The sequence below is a fragment of the Capra hircus genome, chromosome 19 (genome assembly GCF_001704415.2).
Source record: "Capra hircus breed San Clemente chromosome 19, ASM170441v1, whole genome shotgun sequence".
In the NCBI taxonomy this organism is placed as follows: Eukaryota; Metazoa; Chordata; class Mammalia; order Artiodactyla; family Bovidae; genus Capra; species Capra hircus.
This window is the reverse complement of record NC_030826.1, coordinates 8,092,662-8,108,496: the sequence shown is the minus strand read 5'-3', so window position 1 is coordinate 8,108,496 and position 15,835 is coordinate 8,092,662. Positions and strand designations below refer to the sequence as shown.

Sequence of the window (15,835 nt, the reverse complement as noted above, 5' to 3'; positions counted from 1 at the left end):
AACTAATCCCATCACCATAAAACCCGAGACTGTGAGCCACGTGGGAGAGCAGTTCTCCTGGGTTCCTTACCCTGCTGCTCTCCACCCGGGCGCCCTTTCCCAATAAAATCTCTTGCTTTGTCAGCGCAGGTGTCTCCTCGGACAATTCACTTCCGAGTGCGAGATAAGAACCCAGTTTCGGGCCCTGAAGGGGTCCCCCTTCCTGCAACAATAGTAATTCAAACTTCCTGAGGATGCGACTCAGAGACTCACTCTCCCGGAGTCTGCGCGTGTGTCTACCCAAACGTACTGTGCTGTTTCCCCTCTTAATAAATGCTATACTTGCTACACTACCTTCCATCTTTGCGGAAATTCTTTTCTGCAAAGCCCGAGGGCCAGGGCCCTTGTCCCTGACCACTGGGTCCAGTGGATAGGGTCTGGAGCTTCCACCACCATGACCTGGCCTCAGTCTCTCGCTGGGCCTTGCTTCAAGCATTTGCAGGCTGAGGCCACCCAAGATCAGGGTGACAGGAGGCAGGTGTGACCAGTGACCCCCCTCCCCTCCCCAATCAACAGCTCCCCTCCCCCACTGAGCCCTCCCCGACACGCGCATTGTTCAGTTACTCAACAGTGTCTGACTGTTTGTGGCCCCATGGACTGGAGCCCACCAGGCTCCTCTGTCTATGGAATTTTCCAGGCAAGAATACTGGAATGGGTTGCCATTTCTTACTCCAGAGGATCTTCCCATCCATATGTGAAAGAACATCAAACAACTCTGTTCAAAACAGTTTATTTTATTTTATTTTTGTCAGACAAACACATTGATTTCTGGACCACAGTAGAGGATGGAAACCTTTCACAAACTTATTTATTTGAAAATACAAATATAAAATTATACTTTCCACATCTGTGATGTGAGAGACTGCCATCCACATAGTAATTTTTTACAACAGGGCTTTAAGAAAGCCACACACAAAGACCTGAAAGATGCTTGAGATATATATATATATAGATACATATATATGTATATATATAAAAAAAATACTCACTACCAAAGTTGTCATCAGTTTCATACTAAAGTATAAAAGTAAGGGTGAGGTCAGCCACAGTGCTAGGGAAAGTTTTATTTAGATACATTGATGTCCACATGAAACGCTTAGACTTGCATCCTATTACATATGGAATTCCGAGTTTACAACACACCATAAACGGCAGATTGGCTAGCCCACGCTACTCAAAGGACACTCACAGATTCCACACAGGATGGTACAGTATGTACAGAATACAGTAGCAGAGAGCCTTCTGGAAGGCTCTGGAAACTTTCGTCTCTCAGTCTCCATCCCCCGCCCCCCACGTGCCCCTGCCTCCTAGAAACAAACTCCTATCCGAGACAATACATTCTGATTATTTGATAGCCAAGTGTTTGGATTCAGGTTGCTTCCCCAGAGGGGTGGGTTTTTATGTATATATTTTTGTTTTACTTACTTTTTTTTTTTTTTTTGGTTAAAAAAAAAAAAGAAAGAAAACAAACATTACAGTATTAAAGTATTGCTTAACGTACAGCGTCTCCTTGGGTAGTGTCTATGCTCAGGACGGGGCTGAGCTGACTTCTGCTTCTTTTTGTTTGGAGTGGGGGGCTGGGTGGAGAGGGGTGGGGGGAGCCTGCCAGTGTCTCTCTTCCATGTGCTTGCCTGCATCTGTCCCTCTGCCCCTGTCCTCAACCCCCTACCCTGCTTCAGCCTTCCTTGGAAGATAGCCTGGCTTGTGAAGCACATTCAAGAAAGAAAAACATTCTTCCCTCCCCACCCTACTCCCCAGCCTCCCTCTGTCCCTGTGAGCCACTCCCAACCAATAGAGAGAAGTATGAGTTAGTGTTTCTTTTGTAAACAATTTCATATGCAATATAATACAGAAAGCATGGCTGACCTTCAATTTAAAAAATGTAGTAAACTATATTGCTTTATTCTTGATTATGCTGCAGTGAGTGAATGGCAGAATGAAGCAGTGTGGGTGGGTGGTGGTGGCTAAGTCCCTAGCCCTCGTTTGCACTAAAGATCAAAACAGGTTTTGTTTTTCTATTTGGAACCAAAAAAAAACAATTTTTTTTTTTCCAAAATCCCCAAATGAAAAAGAACCAAAAAAAAAAAAAAAAAAAAAGATAAAACCAAGAAACAAAACCAAAACAAAATTGAAAACAAAAACTGAACACCTTTCAGGTCATTAGAACCAACAATTACCCAATGATTTTTACACTAGTCTAGCAAGATGTGTGTAACATTCACTGGCTGTGAATTGCTGTGCAGTGAAACAGTAAATTGACAGCAATAGAGCCATGCTACCTTAAAGTCCAAGCTACGAGTTCAAATTAAGATGAAGGTTATGAAGGAGAGAAACGCAAAGGCCTGTTGGGACTTCGTTTGAATCAAGCCCGTGAGCGACTGGGATAGAGTGAGGCTGTCTGGTTTTCCCAGTGGGTGTGAGGAAGGCCACAGACCAGGTGTGCAAGCTCCTGGAGAGGAGACCCAGAACTCGGTCATCCCTGTCAGCTCCACGTCCAGGGAGAACTAGGAATCGGTCCAGGAGCTTCTGTGCCCACTCTCCTCCGAGTGGGAGGAGAGGAGTCTGGGGGCCCCAGGCAGATGGATCAAGAAGCCAGCAAGTCACCCGGTGGCTGCTTTATGATTCCGGGGAAAAGCCATCAGCCAAGAGGGTTTCTCCCCCAGGGAAGGCGGAAGGTGGTTCCCATGTTCGCCACTGAGCTTAACTGACACAAAGACAAGGCTGAACATCAGTGCTAAAATAATTTACAAAAATCTTTCAAAATGGACTTCTAGATGAGTGGGGGACTAATGTGAACCTTAACCTAGGTAGCCACATTAAAACATATCAGATTTCCACGAGATTTGTGCTATGGGCTACTGGGTCTCTTCAAAAGGTATTATAAACATCTAAAACATATTCACACAGATTATCAATTTCTTCTGAGCATTCTTAAAAAAATATTTTTTTCTCTTAGTAAAATCATTTTAATATACCATGCCTCCCTCTTTTAAAAAATAAATTAAAAAAATCCAGTTTTGCATATCTAGCATTAGCATTTAAGGTAGTATGGCACACCCCTTCACAGCTGGGGGGGGGGGAGGGGTGGGAATCTACAAAACGCCGCAGAGTCTACCGGCATCTGAACATCGTGAGACCTTGGGTTAGTTGAAACCACATCAGATCAGCAAAAATAAAATGAAAACTTGAAATTGAAAAAAAAAAAAATGAAAGGAAAAAACTGCCCCAAAATTATTAGCTTTTTTTTTTTTTTCATAAATAAGAGAAAGTTCTATCCTTACTGGTCCTAAATCTGAATAACTACGTCTAATTTTTTTAAACCTTAATTACGTTATACCTATCAATATGTACTAGAAGAAAGAGGAGAAAAAAAGTCTATGCTAGTACCAGGAGAGCACGCTTACAAGATAGCCACTTTATACAGTATTAACAGACGATGGTCAACAAAGAGTCTTCTATGAGGTGATGGGGGATGCAGAGAAAGGGAGGCTAGTACAGTACATCACCAACATGGACAAAATAGGAATTAAATTCCCTAGTCTAGACACTGAATTTCTGGGAATTTATTGTCTCTTTTTTTTTTCTTTTTTCTTTTTTAAAATAAAACTTCTATTCTGTTATTTTATTACTTGAACAAGTTTTGATATTTTAAAAGCGCCCAGCATTTTACTTAACCTGGTTGTTTGGAAATTAAAAAAAGAAAGAAAGAAAAACAAACGAAAAAACCTTCACCAAACAACCTAACATTTTATTGGAAAAAAACACAAAGAACATGATTAAAAAAAAAAAAAAAAGATGTTGCTGTTTAATTAGAATTGAAAAAGGCTTTTTTTCTTTCTTTCTGAGTTAGCATGTTGGAGCCTTTTGCTTGAAGATGCGTTTACCCTACCATGTCTGTGAATGTCTACATTAGTCTACTTTGTTAGTAAAATTTATAAAAATAGGAGTGCAGCAGCTCTTTATAATAACTGTCGCATTCAGTGTCTCATACTGGCTGTGCCTTAAGTACCAAATTTATAAACGTAACAATTTAAAAAATATTAATAAAACGTCAATATCACATTTTAAAAAAGAAAAAAAATATATATCCACACTACAATATGTTTTAATGCCATCTATTGAGTTGTACTTCTATAGTTGCTGTTGCCGACCTATTACCAATATTAAAAAAAAGTTAAATTAAAAAATATCCTTCATCATAAGTATCTCTCCCCAACCGAGGACCATATATTATAACAGCCAAATGTTAGACATGTGCAAACAGGAAACGATCAGTTTTTCCCACCAGTCACAGTGCAGCGATGTTTATACTTTTTACTTTTTAAAGTTCTGTTTACATCTACAATAAATTAAAAAAAAAATTCTTTCATAGCCTCTCTGGTGATACTTGAAGCACTGAGGTATTAAAAAAAATATATAAACCAAAAGGTTGCTTTCCTAATTGGTAAATAGAAAGTGAATGGAGAAAAGATTTCATTAATGCAGGCTTATCCACTCCTGGCCCGTGGGTCCCCGGAGCTGGGGGGCGGCTGGGGGGACAGGGGGAGAAGAGAGGCAAAGTGTCCTAGGGACCTTTGGAGGTGCTGAAATGATTGGACAATAGAAAATGATCAAATATTTAAAAATTAAGACTGAAAAAGAATGTCCCCCCACCCCTCCCCACCCAAGCCAAACCAGGTGTGCTTTGAAACATTAAATATGTTAAATATTAAAATTGTAGCTTTGTTTTTAAAAAACGTCTTGGGAAAAGCAGTTTTTCATATTTTAAATAAAAATCTAACTAGACGGTAACGTTGGAAGCTGTGCACAGACGAGAGGTTAATATGCTGGTATGACACTAATACAGTTCTTAGGTCTATCACACAGACAAGAGGAGCTAACAGTGTTCTAACCTGTCCCGGGGTCGGCCTGGCAGCTGGGTGTTCATCCAGTCACTGACTCGGTTACCCTTCCTCCCCTCCTCCACCCACAGAGCATCAAACTGCCTGGGGCCGACTCCCTCACAAAAATATTTTTGATTCTCTCTTTCTTAATAGTTTCTATGTAGTTAATGGAATTGTATTTACAACATTTCTTTTTTAGAATTCACAATTGCAAAAAACCTTATAATATCACCTCTTTCAACAGAAAAAAAGCACTTATAGAAAAGGAGGACACGCGAAACATTGTCGTCCTTACCTTATTGCCGAAAATAGATATACTTAGGTTAACAAAGAGACGCCGCAAAGAAAAGAACCGCTATAGAGTCTGTTCATTAGCCTACTACATCTCACTTCTTATACAATGCAGAGTAGAAAGTTGATGCCCACCTCCCGCTCGGCACTTCACAACCTCGCTTCTCTGTGTGTGCTCAAATTCCGCCTGAAAATTCATACAGTCTCAGAATTGATACCAAAATATTCAGAGTAATATTACCATCTCAGCATCCTTGAAAAGTGAGAACAGAATTAAACAAGCAAAAAAAAAATTGTTTTAAGAAAAAAATAATACCTTAATATAACAATTATACTATGGTTAGCTTTTAACTAGATATTAAAGCTATATGACTACTGGACTAAGTCAAAATCACTACCAAATGTGATTCAAAGAGATTTAAAAGGAGAAGAGGGAAGAGAGAAGAGGGAGGGAAACCATCAAGAAAAACAAAAACAAAACAAAACCAAAATCATGGGATATATACACATTTAAAAGCTGTTGTCTTATATTACAGCAGATTCGTGAGATGATGAGATGTAGTCAACCCTCGATCCGAAGTGAGCCATCTCTGGTTGGGATGGGGAGTGAGGCTGGTGGGGGAACAGGTCTGATGACATCACCTAAACAAAGGGCCACTCAGAAACTTCGCCCAGTCTTGCCTGGACATCCAGGTATGCTCTGCAGGGCACAGGAGGTCGAGGACGTCCGGAGGAGAACACGAAGTTGGGGTGGGAGGAGAAAGAAGAAATGTCAGGCAGGCATACTGTTCACTCTGTGCTTTTTAACCAGCATTTTCAGAGTATGACTACATTGGGCTACTGAGGACGTCTGAAAGTGGCCAGGCTAACCACTGACTGGGGTCACAGCCTGAGCCAAGCTGTGGGGAGAAAGAGGGCAGCTCTGTAGCTCATGTTGCTGGCTTGCTAATTTGCTGATCCGATACACTGTGGTAGAGTTCTTGAGGCAGTGGTGGAAAATGGGGTCAGCAGATGTGGTCACGCTGGGTTTGCAGCGGAAACGGTGACCTGCAGTGACTAGCGCTGCCTTTTCTGGTCAAGAGTCTGTTTTCAAAGCTAAATGTTTAAAAGTGTCTGTCTTTAGGAGACACCCGTCAAGGACTGTCCATAACTAAAACTGCAAATTTCTACTTAAAGAAGTCACATTACATACAAAAGACTCAAGGTCAGGACGCTTGTAAAAACATACACAACAAATAATAACCAGCTTTGGTCCTAGGAAATGAGAACAGGCCTGGGATTCACAGACTTGCTGATTGATTCTCCCTGAACTGGCTGGGAGCCAGGGCCCCTCCTTTCACGGACGGTGCTAAAGGGCTGAGGGTCATCTCTGCTGGGCACAGACTGTGTGTGTGTGCTTTGGGGCGGCCATGTGACTCAACTGGCCCACTTAATCATTTTGGAGGGGGTGGGTGGTTAGCTCTACCCTACACTCTGTTCCATCCTCTGAGTCCTAAAGCTGGATGCGGGAGGCTGGGCTGCGAGCAGCCTCACCTCCCTCCACCCGCAGGGAAGCTCTGCCGAGGAGGGTGGGGCTGGAGGCGGCAGGGAGCCCTGCACCGCCCGCCTGTTTCTGGCAGGGAGGGAGGGGGCACTGGCAGCTGTCTGATCCCCGTGTCATCTGACTCCACAAGGGCTGGAGCCACCGTCAGCCCCCCACGTTCTTGGGTCCATCAGCCCGCCTTGCTCTCAGGGGCGCCTCGCTTTGCTGGGACCCCTAAACCCAGTTGAATTAGTCGTGAGTAGCTCTCCTTCACACTGTTAGTGGCCTCTGGCTCCGGCAGGCCAGCAATGGCTGGGTCAGTGCTGGAAGGGAAGTGGAGGCGAGGGGGTGAAGAGAACTCACACACGGGGTTTATTGGGTTAAGAGAGGCAGTTGCGTTAGTCGAGGTGATTCCTTAGAGCAATATTAGAGAAATCCAAGAGATGTATGGAGCTTGGCTCCACCTGGTCCCCCAGCTGGGCCCACGCTACTGGGTCCTGGCTGGCTCGGGGGCCTGGAGCAACCCTCGACAAGAGGGGCGTCCTGCTGACTGCAAACCAAAGTGGCAAATCCATCTCACTCAGCCTTGCTTCTCCCAGAGGGACAAGGGCTCATGTCCCAACTGGGATTTTGCAAGCAGGATCCACTCCCAGGCCTCAGCTGTGGCTCTCTCTCTTCCGAAGAAACAGACTCTTGTCTCAAGACCCAAAACCAGCTCGCTCACACGGGTCATATTGAGCTTCCACGAGAGAACCCCTTCTCCCTTCCTGGTGCTGTTCCGGAGGATGAGGGATACCCGTCTTCAATGAGAATGTGGAAATAAGCTCCCTTACTGACTGCCCCAACCTCCCCTCTCCTCCACTCCACCCCTTCCATATCCCCATCAAAGTGATTTAAAAAATGTTTAATTAACTTGAGCTCAGTTTAAAAGGTTAGGAAACTGGCAGGGATCCAAATCCATGTAACGCAGGTGATGTCGTTAATTTAATTTGCTTTTCGTGCGGTAATCTGGATAATTACTCAGTAGTTACTGGTAAAAATGTTTTCTTTTCACTGAAAGATGGAGTCTGGCTGTCTCACTGCATGAACCCCACCGGCCAAGCCCAGCGAGCTCTGGGGAGCTGAGAGGGCCCGGCAACCCTTAGCACCCTCCGCCCCCAAGCCTGGCAGAAGTCTGACGTCTTTCTGCCTCTGTCCCCCTGGGATGGGCACAGCACAGCATCTCCTTCCAGTTTCCCACACTTTTGATCGTATTTCAAGACAGAGAAAGATGAGAGGTGGGAAAGATAGAGAAAAAGGATCAAAAGAATCAAGGAAAAAAAAAAAGACAGTGGAAGAAAAAATGAGGGTCATGATTTAAGCCAGAGGAGGGATGAGAGATTAAAAGGCTGGATCTTGTTGCCCCCACCCCGCCGGAAAGGGGTGGAGAAAGAGGAGGGAGAGACGTTGACGCGATGGGACCAGGGCCCGTGCGTACTTGCATGCCCAGAGCGCACACATGTACGGACACGCCTGGCGGGCGAGACACGTGGCAGAAAAGGCAATACCTCAGAGTGGGGTGGCAACGGAAGCACCTGCTCAGTGGTATCCATTTGTAAAGGCCGTTGCAATCAAAGGTCCCTAAAATTGCACAATTGTTAAGGTCATCAGCACGCTATACATGGGAACAGATTGTCATATTCTGGGAAAGGAAATTATCGCTAGGACTAGACTGTGGTTGCCAGCATGAATATGTAATTCTGAGACACCGTGCCATGAGGGGCTAGGATGACATCCTCCCGAGCCCTGACTCCCCACCCTGGCCTGTCCGCTCACCCAGGGAAAAACTGAGAGCCAGATTCCCAGGGGTAGGTGGATGAGAGGAGACGGGGGCGTGTGCCACCAACGGCAGGCACCGTTGCCCTGTGCCCCCGACGGCTCCAGCTGGGGAGAAGGCCAGCCCTGTGCAGACCAAACGTGACTTGACGTTGTTATTTCAGAAACCATCACAGCACACGCGTCAGAGACCCAGGTTTTCATGAACAGATAGGGTCAGTGTTTCTGGTGCTGACCGTGCCCGACATAGTGGTAGACGATCCCTGAAACGGATGCAGCTCTGGATTGACTAGTTACTGCTCTCGATTAGGTGTTACAGCCGATCCGAGGGGGTGTAACTCACCAAATTACTAAGTGATACTGGTTCTGGAGTGGGATTCAACAAGGACCCGGACTGCACAGGCCAGGCAAGGCGTGTGCATGTGTGTGTGCAGTGTGTATGAATGTGTGAGATGGTGTGTGTGTGCATGTGTGTGGGTTGGGGGGGGCGACCTTTCAATGCCAGGGGCAGAGACTGGCCGCCCCGATGCCCTGATCATCTGCACTTGCTTTGTTCTCCCCAGCACAGCCCGGTAGGCAGGGTTCTCCCACAGGGATGTGACCTGGGACGGCAGACACTTCCCTCTTAGCTCAAAATCAAACTGTCTCCGAGATGGAGAGGGTGGCCGATTTTCGGTTTCCCCAATGGAGGGGACAGCGAGCGAGTGGGCTCAGGCACATTCATGCTCACACACACCGGGAGGGGGAAGAACAATACAATCTGAAAACAGCATGCAAATGTGTTAAGCAAATTTCCACCGCCTGGATTAGTCAGATTATAGAACCACAGAGCATTACAAACGCCAAATGCACCTGGCCTTTGGGGCGGGTGGAGCTAAAGAACTCGAAGGGGAACTTACTTGGAACCCGGAGACTGTAGGAAACATTAGCGGAGGAAACCCCCTGGGACGGGACTTGCACCCCGCGCTACGTCCCAGGCCCCAGCGTTGCCCCAGGACCCCAGGCAGGACTCTACTGACTCAGCCTGTCATCCTACGGGGATGGGACGGGGCCCTAGCGCCAAGGTCCCAGCCCCCCTGAGTCTCCAGGAGGCCGGGATCAAGCAGAGGGGCTGACCCCAGGGGCCTACTACGAGCCAGCAGCTGCCTCAGCCTGTTTCCTTTAAGGTCTCACACACCAGCTTTCGAGGGAGGAACACTGCTTTTTGTTTTGCGGCCAGGGATGCAATGGGTTGTACATGCGGTTCAGGGTTGAGTGGGCTGAACGTGACCCAGGAGTGACCTGCCCACACTCCCTCCACTCCACCTGTGGCCCGCGCACGGTGAGAAGCTGCAGCTGGGGGTGGCGGACGTGGGAGTGGCGGGGGACCCGGTGCCCGCTCCTGGCCTGCCGGCTCGGGGCTTCCCTGGCACATCACCGCCCCCCCACCGTGGGCCGCAGGAGACAGGCGGGAGGGCAGGGGCGGGGAGGTACTTACGGCGATGCCGTGGCCGAAGCCGGAGCCCGGCTGAGGGCTGGCGGCGCTTATGTAATTCCCCACTGCGGAGTCCTGGCTGGCAGGGCCGTAGAGGTCGGCGACGGGTCCTGGGCTGTTGGCCCCCGGGAAGCCTCCGGGCCGCGCCGGGTTGGAGCCTGCCGGGGAAGCGGGCCCGCCAAAATTCGGTTGAGCACTGTAGCTATTCAGGACTGGTGTGCAGAGAATAGAGCTGGGTATGAGGCTGGAAGCCAGGCATGCACCGGTCACCACAAGCCAGACACTCGGGAGGAACAGCTGAGGCCCGACTTCTAACACTCAACCAAGGCCATGCGAAGACATCAGCAGGGACTCAAGAATACTCAGCCCAGGCTACTACTAAGAAGCTCGGAGCTCCAAAAAGAGATAGAATAAAAAAAACAACCATTCAACACAGTATGGCAACCAACCGGGGTGCTTCACTGCCCACCAAATTATCACAATAGAAATAGAGAGATATATGGAAGAGAGAGAGAGTTGGTTTTTTTTTTTTTTTTCCACATCTGAATTGATGCTCATGCAGTCTTGTCTAGATCTGGGCACGTTGAGACAGCATTCACATCCCATGCAAACTACAAAGGAACTAGGTTTAGACTACACATTGTGTTAATATTGATATTAAAATGTGACAGGAAACAAAGCAATTTGTGTCCAGGAAAAAAAAAATCTTTGGGGAGGGAATTTTTTGGTTTGTTTCACTTTTTTTCTTGTTTTTGGATCCATTAAATGACAAATTTGTTTTAAACAACAACAAAAAAGACAAAAAAGATCTTCGGCTCTCCCTCCCCACCCCTCCCCCCCTCCCCACTGGCTACTCCCTCCCTCCCCACCCCTCCCGTTTATATCCCTGAATGAAAGTCGTCAATACTGAAGTGGTCGGAGGATGGGATATGTCATGGAAGACTTGGGCATCTTAACATAACCGTAATGATGGTGGCAGAGGGTTCCCTTTTGGGGTGGAGAGCAGGGGATGGAGGGAGGGATGGGGTGGGGATGGAGAATCTGGAGGCTCTGGGCCAAAGCTGGTGAACGCCAATGATGCTACAGGACACCCACACACTCACCTCCTGCAGTAGAAGGAAAGGGGGGATTTAAACTTTTTTTTTCCTTTTGTTTAAAAAAAAAAAGACAAAGAAGTATGAATTCAGAGCATACTGACTGAACCAAATGATCACGAAAGCGTATCTGACCGAAAAGCCTGTGTTTTATTGGTTATCTTCAGATAGACTCCAGACTACCAGAAAGAAGAACGAGGACTGGACCTTTGCTACAAGGAGACGAGACTTCACACCCACATGTTCCTTGGGGAGTGGTGGTGGGGAGGGGGCAGGGTGAGGAGACGCTGCCCCAGGCCCCCGCCTTTACTCGGTCCATCGTTCCGCCCCAGCGAGGACCACAGCTTGTCAACCAGGTTAACTCTTCTTCATTTCCCTTTAGTAGCTTAAATCTTTTACTTTCCATAATAGAAAAAACCATCTTTTTTATACTGTAAAAGTAATTCCTCATTGACTTTTGAAGTTCAAGGTGAATCAGGCTGGCCAGTTCTGGACTACAACTCATACATCTTGAAGAACCAGACAAAACGGGTTCCACGAACCTCCTTGAATCCCAGTGGGTGCTCCTCACGACAGCCCTCTCCCTCCTGCCTATGCTCGGCATTTCCCTCTGCCCTGGGCCCACCTGCCCTCAGTGGCAGCAGGGAAGACATCTGCAAATCTTCTCTGGACCATGACCTTGCCCTGGGCACCTGTGGCTGGAACTCCTCACTTCTGGGTGTGTGTGTGGGGGGGCGGGGCGGGGGCTTGAAGAGCCAAACCTGGATTGATTGCTACCGACTAGTCGCCACGACGGAAAAAGACCGACGATGCACCCCAGCTAGGCTGGGGGGAAACCGAGACAGGATGCAAAGATGCAAGGAGAGCGAGCCAAGCAGGGCCGGGCTCCCAACTCAGCAGAGAAAAGGCAAGCTGCTTCCTGGGAAGGCCATCTGGGGCCGGAGGCTTCAAGGTCAGGCCCCTAGGAAGCTGTGCCAAGAAAGGAAGAAACTGGCTGATGGAAAGCACAGGTTAAAGAAAAAAAAAAACCCCAGAGGCTCAGAGCAAGGGAATGGCTGATTTGGGAGCGCAGTGGCAGACAAAGGGGACAGGATTTTTGAATACAGGAGATTAAACTTGCAGATAACATTTGGCCCTTCTCACGGAAGCAAGGATCAAGCTGAGATATTCAACAGACAGCATTATCTTAGGCTTACACACTTTCTTTTTCCAGGCCAGGGAAAGCAGAGAGAGCTCAGACACTGACTCCCGGTTCACCCAGGCAGCTGACCCCACTCCTATACCAAGGAACCAAGAGAGTAACTAGCTAGCTCTGTTTCAGGGTAACGGGTGGGAGGGGGAGCCACGGTGGAAGGTCAAGGCTTTCTGACCTCTCTCTCCTCTGGCTAGATGAGGATCCAGGGTGGGCATGCCCATCTAGAAGCCAAGAAGGAGAGAGCGAGCTCCATCTTGGCTCCTCCCAGCAGAGTGAGGGCTACCCAGAGACTAACCCAGCCAGCAGAAGGAGCCTGGGAGAGAGGAGGTTGCATGCTCATGGAAGGATGCTGTCTAGAAACACACCCCGCTGGAGGGTCAGAAGACAGAGGGGCTGGTGGTGTTTGGCCCACCCGTTGGCCTCCCCATCCTGTTGCCCAGGAGACCTGCAGCTGGAGAGCTGGCCTGAAGGGAGTCTCCCAGTTGGGCCTACATTGCCCCTCCCTCTTCTATCCTCTTCCATCCAATGACTCCAGAATCACTGTGGAGGAGGCACTGTGTTACAATGCAGCTTTAAAACCCTAAGTCTTGCACAGTTACACACTTGCCCTCTTCACATCTGAGCCCCAGCTCCGTCACCCTGCAGACACCCCCCAGTCAGGGCTGAAAGACGGGGCCCTGGCTCCCTGCCTAGGATGCAGGCGGCAGGCCAGGAGCCCCTGGTTCTGGGCTGGTCCTTTTTCTCTGGACAGTGGAACCTGCTCCCTCAAGTGCTGAGGGCATAGAGGAGCTGGGCCACTGGGCTCCTCGGTCAATGAGTCCCCCTTTCTTCGTGTGCAGAGGACCCAGGCTCCAGAAAGCAGGTTAACAAGCCAACCTATGTCCTGAACCCATGCATCTCCAGGAGGGCACTACCCAGCTCAGCAGTTTGAGAAGGAAAGGGGAGGGGCACTCAGACACCAACATGCGCTGTTTGGTGGTGGGAAGGCAAGAGGGACACGGTGATCTTCTTCTTTGGGGACCTTCCTCCTGCATACCGGCTGGCAACACAGTAAAGGAGGACCCCCTCCCCTCCAAGCTGTGACCTTGAGAGAAGAGGCAGGCAGGTGGGGGCGGGGGGAGGATGCCTCGAGCCCCTGGCCTGAGGGTGCTTTCCATGCTAGTTACCCTGAATCAGTTCTCAATGGGCTGTCTCCTGGCAGGTCACCTCCAGGCTCATTTTAAGGGGCAGAAATGCTCCCAAGGCCAGGGTCAGGTCAGGAAGAGGGAATGGGATGTCCCTCAAGGCTGCTCAGCTAGGGTGTCTGTGTCTGTGTGCGTGTGGAGGGAGGGAGGAAGAGGTCTCAGTAGGTACTGCTGAATAAATAGTGCTGAGATTTAAAAAGGACGTTATAACTCCTGTCCCCGAAGAGGACAATGTCTTGCAAACACCCTGGCATTTTTGTAGCAGAAGCTGTGAGCATTAAGTGGCCTTGGACAAGCTCTGCACCAAGCAGCAGTTTGGGAACTCATGGTGGGGGAGCAAGGTCACTTCTCCACTGGCCGCTCTGGGCAGTGGTTTAATCCGGGGCAGGCGCCTCTCCTCGCCCTGTGCCCCAGGCTTTCTCTGGGCTTTCTGGGTCCAGGCAGCAGTATGCTCAGGGAGGCAGCTACGGTGCAGAGAAAGGGAGCGCTGGACTTGGAGTCAGAAGACCTGAGTGTGACCCCAGCCCTGACCTCCAGCTACCTGCCTGGGTGGGTGTCAGCCCCTCACCCACCAGAGTCCTCATCTACGACACTTGAGTCCTGCCCTACTCTGCCTGACTCTCAGTGGGCTGAGGCGAAAATGCAAAAGAGGAATGCCTGTAACTCATCACGTTTAGAACAAATACATCTGTTTTTGAAACAGTTGTGTATGCAGAGCCCAACAAGGCAGGTTACCATACGCAGGTTTAGGAAAACCTGATATACGATAGCACAATTCACTGGCCAAACAAATCAGGAAGTGACTTCACAAAAGGATCTGTTTCATCGACCACCTGTATTCAATCACCTTGGACCTGATGAAGACTCTGGGGAGGGGTGGGGGATGGGCAAGAAAGCAAGGACACGACCTCTCATTGAGGCTAGCAAGAGGAAATACATCTAAATTTCAGTTGGTGGCATTTTGCATTGGATAAAAGGAGACACTTCCTGCCTATCAAGGGAATACACCTGGATGGCTGGCCCAGGAAAGCCATCCCAGAGTCCTTCTCCAAGGTCTGTCCTGCAGGCTCAGACCCTCACCTGCAGAGGCAAGACCCAAAGCTCGGGAGCATCTGAGGGGTTTACGGCAAACCTTTCCTTCTGGTGGGTATGAGTCTGCATGTGGTTCTGCCCGACTGTGGTCAGAAGGAGCTGGGCTGGGAGCGGAATTTGTCACTGAGGGTGGGGAAGTTGTGGGAGAGGGCAGTGAGGATCAGGAGATCAGGAGAGCCACACTGCAGGTCTAGGAAAGGTTGGAAGCCCCGATACTTCTGTATGCTTCCAACGTGATGCTGCTGGACACAGGGCAGAAGGCTAGAGCCCAGGACTCGGAGGCGGGCACCCCTGGGAGGGCATCTCTGGCTCTAAGGCCTGAAGAGTGGATTATTACTGATTCAGAGAAAGAAACTGTTAACAGAACTGTTGCTAGATCTGAGACAAGCCAGGGCCCACCAAGTCCCAGGCTCAGACCTGGGTCCTGGTTTGGTGGCTCTCACTTTTCACCAAAAAGCAGAGCCAGCCCTCAGGACAATTTCAGTCTCTCACTTGACGAATTATCTGTGGCCGCCAGGATCCATCTCGGGTGGGGACCTCACGGCCCCCAGCACATTGCCGGGATGGTGTGTGCTGCTCAGGACGAGGCAGGCGCAGCGGCAGGCCTGCCTGCACCCAGCCCAACTCAGAAGGCAACCTGCTGCCCAGCAGGCCTTACTGTGGCTGCATGAGGCGCGAGGGCAGGGAGACTGGGCTGCTGGGTGCCACGGGCCCGCTCCCAGCCCCAAGCTCCTGAGGAATGCGGGGCCTGGAGCATAAGTCTGTGTGGTATTTTTCATGTTAATGTATCACACTAGATTGTAGGCAGTTCTCTTTTAGAGGATTAAAGAGAGTGACTGAGAACGCAGTGAGCAGAGGGGCTCTGCTGATGGGCTGATACCAGAGTCACTGCGCCTCCAACCACTACTCTTCTCTCTGCCGGGATTAAAACTCCACAGCAGCAGAGACTGCGTCTCAGCGAGGGACCCTCTGGGAGGGGTGTGTGTGCAGAAGGTGGGGGCTCTCCAGGTTCTCAAGGGGCCCTGGGTTCTCCAGACCAATAGCAACCTGCCCGATTCCCATTTACCACGGGGGGCTCAGTGGATGCTGCGCTTCATAACGCCAGGCGGCTCTCAGAAGCTGAGACCTGACTCTGAACAGCCAGCCTCTCAGGAATGCCAGCTGGTCAGCTGAGGCTTCCCTGCAAACAGAGTTGGGGACCCTAATCTGCAGTCTCACCGTGCCCTCTGCAAGTCGTGCCCACAGT

The 15,835-nt window shown here is 49.2% G+C and overlaps 1 protein-coding gene across 3 annotated transcripts in view; it reads right to left on the bottom strand.

The window, feature by feature from the left end:
- Positions 754–15,835, bottom strand: part of MSI2 (musashi RNA binding protein 2) — a 407,990-nt gene continuing 392,908 nt past the window's right edge. Inside the window, exons 12-14 of one of the 3 annotated variants that reach the window (XM_018064098.1) lie at positions 10,028–10,182; positions 8,283–8,355; positions 754–5,913 (exon numbers count right to left, since the gene is read on the bottom strand). In XM_018064098.1, the coding sequence (XP_017919587.1) occupies positions 8,314–8,355; positions 10,028–10,182 (197 nt within the window). In that variant the 3' untranslated portion in view covers positions 754–5,913; positions 8,283–8,313. Of the gene's footprint in view, positions 5,914–8,282; positions 8,356–10,027; positions 10,237–15,835 lie in introns of all 3 variants that reach the window. The other 2 variants (XM_018064096.1, XM_018064097.1) reach the window with 2 other exon arrangements.